This window comes from Tetrao urogallus (assembly GCF_951394365.1).
Source record: "Tetrao urogallus genome assembly, chromosome: 7".
In the NCBI taxonomy this organism is placed as follows: domain Eukaryota; kingdom Metazoa; phylum Chordata; class Aves; order Galliformes; family Phasianidae; genus Tetrao; species Tetrao urogallus.
Genome location: NC_136820.1, coordinates 51432889 through 51438888, shown reverse-complemented (window position 1 = coordinate 51438888; position 6000 = coordinate 51432889). Strand labels below are relative to the sequence as shown.

At 61.7% G+C, this 6000-nt stretch overlaps 1 protein-coding gene across 1 annotated transcript; it reads left to right on the top strand.

The window, feature by feature from the left end:
* On the top strand, positions 1 to 5754 carry GBX1 (gastrulation brain homeobox 1; the record flags this gene model as incomplete). Its single annotated transcript, XM_079538056.1, has 2 exons — positions 1 to 460; positions 5234 to 5754. The coding sequence occupies 2 exons, from the start codon at positions 1 to 3 to the stop codon at positions 5752 to 5754; spliced, it is 981 nt and encodes a 326-aa protein (XP_079394182.1).
* Positions 5755 to 6000: the final 246 nt, after the last annotated feature.

The window sequence follows — 6000 nt, the reverse complement described above, 5'->3', positions numbered from 1 at the left end:
ATGCAGAGACCCAGCGGCCAGGGGACCGCCTTTTCCATCGACTCGCTCATCGGGACGCCGCCGCCGCGCTCAGGGCACCTGCTGTACACCGGGTACCCCATGTTCATGCCGTACCGGCCGCTGGTGCTGCCGCAGGCACTGTCCCACGCGCCGCTGCAGTCGGGGCTGCCGCCGCTCGCACCGCTGGCCTCTTTCGCCGGCCGCCTCACCAACACGTTCTGCGCCAGCCTGGGCCAGGCCGTGCCCTCCATGGTGGCCCTCACCACGGCGCTGCCCAGCTTCTCCGAGCCCCCCGACGGCTTCTACCCGCCGCAGGAGCTGCCCCCGCCGCGCGCCACCCCCGACGCCGGCTGCCGGCGGGGCGCCGAGGGCCTGGAGCCGGAGGAGCTGCCCCCGGGGCGCGACAAAGGGCCGCCCGAGCCGCCGCTGCACTTCCCGGACCCCTTCCCAGGCCTGGCAGGTAAGAGAGGTGACGGCGGCCCCGGGAGCCCCGGGCAGCCTCGCGGTGGGCAGCGCCCCCCGGCCGCCCCTTCCGCGGGCTCCGTCCGCGTCCTCGGCACCGGCTGCGGGCGGGCGAGCGGCACCGCCGGCTCTGAGCTCCCAGGGGCGAGATTCCCGAAGGCGGCGCGCCGGGTGCGGGATGCGGCGGGGCCGGAGCTGCAGGAGGCGGGGGGGGGGAGGCGGCTCGCCGCTACGCTTCCGCTCTGTCCCATCGTGCCCAGCGAGGGGACCGGGCCGGCCGCCCTCCGCTCCGGGCCGCCTCTGCAGCGCCCGCAACTTTGGCGGCTCGGAGCCAAACTCCGCTCGCCGCTTCCGGGCCGCGCGCAGCGCGAGCCGCCGCAGCCGCCGGTCGGAGCCGTCGTGCGGGGCGGGGCGGCGGGACGGGGCGGCGCGGAGCTCTCCGAGGTGCTGCCGACCCGGCCGGCCGAGGCGGAAGAGCCGCGGGGCGGATCGGTCCCGTCCGGGCGCCGCTCGGCGCTCTCTGTAGGTCCGCGCCGTGTACGCGGGACGGGATCTCCGGCCGAGCCCTCGCTGTCCCGCGGTTCGGCCCGTTCCGGGTCCCGCTTTCATCCCGGCTCCGCGCCGCCCGCAGCCCCGCTCACCTTCTCTCCGGTTCGCTGCGCCCGCGGCCCCGGCTTTGCCCGACGGAGCGGGCAGCAGGCGGCTTCTCTCCGGGCCCCCGCCCGGTGCTACCCTGAGGCTGCTTCCACCACGGCCCCGGGCTTTGTGAACATCCCCGGCTGCGCAGATGCCCTCCCGGTGACTCGTTGCGCCGTTTCTCTGCCGGCCCCAGCTCTTGCTCTGTTCCACCCCTGCTCCCGCAGTCCGGGGATGGAGGCTTCTCTGCAGCGTGGCTGACACAAACCAAACGCTGCCTTTCTGTGGCACGGCCTGTTCCTGAGCTCTGCCTCCTCCCGACGGCTCCGAGATCCACCTTTGTCTCAGTCTTCCTGGCACAGATCCGTGCTGAGCAGTCTCTGCAACTTCTCGCAGGGCTTGGCTGTGCTCTGTCCTCCCGTTACACTCCTGGCTAAGCCCGGCTGCTCTCCTTGCCCTGACTTGTTCCTTGCTCAGAGGACCGTTGCATGCATGCAGGTATCCCTTGAAACCACTCTCTGGTTTAGGACAACTGCGGCGTTTTGCCTCTCCTTTATTTGTTACTGAGCTTTGGTGATCCCTCAGCACTCTGTGCTGAGTCAAGCACCCACAGAGGTCTCACTTTTGTTTTGAAAGTCTCCTCAGGAACAGAACTGCTATGGCCAAAACCTGCATCTGTGCAATCACATCCTCCCACTCTATCGGGAAATGAGCAGCACTGTGCTTCATCTCCCTCTGTGGCTCCTCTGTACCTGAGCTCAACGTGTTGTCCTCCTGAAGGACTCAGATGAGCTGTTCTGAAAATTGGACATTTCTGATATTGGGAAATTGTATCTCTGAGGCTCACCCTGTTGTGACTGTTCTGATGATGGAAGGAAATGTGTCTTACTGCTGCTGATCATTCACTGCTGCCTGTTAGCAGCTCTCAGCACTGTTCCTGCTCTGAAGTCGTGAAGGATGCTTCCTTTTCTGCCCATGTGGAGCCATGAAGGCACCTTTGCCCAGGTCTGAGAGGATTCCTGTATGTAATTTTTCTCTTAACTGTACCTGTCAGGGCCCACGGAGATGGACGGCAGGCTTGTTTTACCAACCAGGTCAGGTGAAAACCATGATGGTTGCTGTGGGTTTTTTCCACAGTCAAGAAATTCAGGGAAATACAATTCCCAACCGTAATGCAGCTTTCAGTAGCATCCTGCCCGTGGCCCTGGCCAAAACTTTTGTCCAGGGAGGAGTAAGAGAGTGTGATCCAATGCAATACTGCCTACAGCAGCCTCCTAATGCTGCACCTCAGTGGCTGCTGTTTCTGGGTATGTATCAACCTTTGACCAATTCCTTTTCTATGTTCTCATTTAGCCTCCTCTGGAGCTCATCAGAAAGGAGACAAACTTGGTGATACCTACAGGGCGTTCTGCAGATCTCTTATCTGCGGTAGAAACCGTGCTGAGGGCCTCCTTTTGTCTGTCTGCTGACATTGGGTGAATTCTACTCTAAAGAGGTGGTTTCTGTCCCCAGCCTCCATTAGTGCTGGAGAGTCATTGCTCCATTTTAGGGCCTCTCTCTGCACCTCCTCTGTTTCAGGCTTCCAGTTGTGGTCACACTTCTTGAGAGGCGAGAGGCGCTTAGGGAAAGTGGTGGTAGGAAGCAGTGAAGCCTGGGGGCTGCTTTGTTGCTGCGGCTGCAAGGAGGAGTTTGATGCCCAGGAAATGGCACTCAGCACCCTTCACATCCCTCAGAGCGCATTTCTTCCTGAGCTGCAGAGATCTCCACCAACATCCAGCCTCTCTTGGGCCCATGCAGTAAATCCACATTCAGTTGTGTCTGAGAATAATTAGGGTGGAGAAGTATTGTGTTGTTCCCTATCAATGAGCGTGACAAGGAGCTCTGGAGTGTTTAGTAACACAGGGCTCTTCTGGCTCTCGCAGCACCCATTCCTGAGCCAGGTCCTCCTGACCCTGCTTGAATAACTGCCCCCTGTAACGTTCTCCGATCCCTCCTCACCGTTGCCCATCAAATCCATCATCAGGTCAATGACAAGTTGGGATTTTGTGAGGAGGGAAGAGATGGACCAATCCTATTCTGGCTCTTGGTGATTTTTTCAGTCACAACACTTTGCTCTGTGCCAACTTCACGACCTGCCTGAGCGCCTCGGAAAGCCTCAGCACACTTCCCACCAAAGGGGTGGGCTCCACTGCCTCCATATTTCCTCCGTGAGGACGTAGCAGGTGGTAAAGGGACCAACATAACAATTGTCTTTGTAAAAACATCTGCTTTACAGTTCACCACGTAGTCTGAGTTCCTTCCTGCAAGCTCAGCCCTTTTGTAAGATGCAAAGCAGTCGGTGACTTGAAAACCTGTGGTCTGGCTGTGTGTTCAGGTAGCAGCTGCTTCACGAGATGATGTGTTGCAGTTGGCAGCTCAGACTTTCTCCAGTCTCCTGGTGACCATTTGCACCCACAGCAGCAAATCCCATCTCAGCACCATCTCAGGGTGCGCTGCCGGCCTGTCCTCCATCGGTGCGGAAGGGCAGAGTCTGAGCACAGCTCTGAGCTGGAGGAGGCAATGATGTCCTTGTAAGAGCTTTCTCATCTTGTCAGGCCTTGTGAGCCCACAGGCAGGGCAGGCGCACAGAAATGAACGCCCTCCTTCTCTTGGGCAGAGCAGCACTTGCACGAGGCCGCGCGTGAGCAGCCAGGAGCTTTGTGTCGCCTGCTGCTCATCAGCCCCACAGCACAAAGTTTCCAGGTCGTACATTGCCAGGACCATGGGAGGCCCCTCCCTGCTCTCAGCCACCATGAAGACAGCGCTGTCTGTTCTCCCGTATCAGAGCAGAGATAAAGGTGCTTACTGCTGCACGAACCAGGAGGAGCAGAGGCAAAATTTCAGATCTCCAAAGTCAGTGACCTATTCTTGGGCAGCCACAGCCTTGTGCAGGATGCAGAAGAGAAGTGGGAGCCCCACATCAACCAGGCTTGTAAGAGCATCTCCTGGGCTCAAGCGATTTCTTGCAGCTGCTGCTCACGTCTTTGCAACCATCCACCGTCAGGCACCGGAGGGCTGCCCAGCCTTCCTCTGAGGTGCAGGGAGCTTCTGGAGCACCAGTGGCACGTGTTGGTTCCCATTACTGCTTAGAGACTCAGAGAACTGCTGCTGCTCCATCTGCATGCAGGATTGTGTTCAGTGATGGTGCTTCAGCACCAGCTCCTTCCAGCTGCAGTTCCTGCCCCTGGGTTGATCTTGGAAATCTTGGTGGTTTCAGTACCAGAGGGCAAAGCTTTTTCGTCTGCTTCTGGTTCCTCCTCTCTCTCTGTGATCCGTGGCTGTGTCCAGGAGCACCTTTTCACTCTACCTACTATGAGGCCTTTGCTGGAACCCTTCTGTCCGGAAAGTGACTGCCTTCCAGGTTGCTTTCTTCTCCACTGCTCCCACCCACGTTCCTTCTTGCTCCATGGCTGTCTGACCACTCAGGCACCCCTTTGGACCACAAGAAACAGACGAGAAGTCTATCCCCACTGCATCCTTCCAGTATCACTTCAGGTGACGTATCAGAGATGTCTCCTGGGGTCCGAATCCTTCCTTCCATCGGGTGTCAGGTGATGCTGGCAGCCTCTGGCCTTGCGCCATTGCACAGAGTGGTGGGAGAAACCAAGATTTGGTCATCAGCTGCCTACACACGCTGTACCCCTCTGCTGCAGGGAGGGAGGTATGGCAGCAGATGCTTCGCAATTGCCCTGCAGAGCTTTGCTGGCTGGAGCCAGCTCGGGCTGCTGCCTGGGAAGATCCTGCAGCTCCTCTGGGCCGACTCTTGATGGATGAACAGCGGTAGATGCAACGGGATGGGGCAGGGGAAGGGCCGAGCCGAGCGAGGAGCAAGGCTCTTGTTTTCCTCTGGGGTTACAGAAGGCTGGACAAGCCCAGGGGCTCCGCGGTGCTCTGCCGGGGTGCAGCATCTCTGCTGTCACAGCGGGAAAGGGGTGGGGGCAGATGCAGGCGGTGCCTCGTCATACCCTGCGGCGCCCGCGGATGTGCGGGGTGTGCGGGCGCTGCGGGGCAGCGCGGCGGGGTGGGATGCTGGGAGCGGGGCTGCGGGGGCTGCCGGGGGCTGCGGGTGCGGGCGCTGACGCTGTGTGCCCCGCAGACGCCAAGGCGTACAGCTCGGACGAGGAGAAGCTGGAGGTGAAATCGGCAGCGACGCCGTGCAGCGAACGGGAGGAGGAGAGCTCGGCGGGCGACAGCGAGGAGGAGCCCTTCCTGGACGGGGCGGCCGCGGCCTCTCTGGGCCCCAAGGGGAAGGGGAAGGGCGGCCCCGCGGCCGAGCAGCCCCCGCCGGGCTCCGGGGCCGGGAAGAGCCGCCGGCGGCGCACGGCCTTTACGAGCGAGCAGCTGCTGGAGCTGGAGAAGGAGTTCCACTGCAAGAAGTACCTCTCGCTGACGGAGCGCTCGCAGATCGCGCACGCCCTGAAGCTGAGCGAGGTGCAGGTGAAGATCTGGTTCCAGAACCGCCGCGCCAAGTGGAAACGCATCAAGGCGGGCAACGTCAGCAACCGCTCGGGAGAGCCCGTCCGCAACCCCAAGATCGTGGTGCCCATCCCGGTGCACGTCAACCGCTTCGCCGTGCGCAGCCAGCACCAGCAGATCGAGCAGGGGGCCCGACCCTGAGCCGCGGCGGCTCTCGGACCCTGGGGCGGAGCGCCGGCAGCGGGAGGGGCCCGGGGCCGCTCGCACTCCTCTGTACATGTCCCTTATTTATTCCGTGTAAACTCTGTACATACGGCGGCGCGTCCGTCCGTCCGAGCCGCGGGGAGCGAGGGCCGCCCGCCCGCCCCCCGCCCCTCGCTCACGCCTGCTCCTGCCCCGCCGGGCCGGGGCCGCGCTGTCCGCCAGCGCCCGCTCGTGTATAGCTGT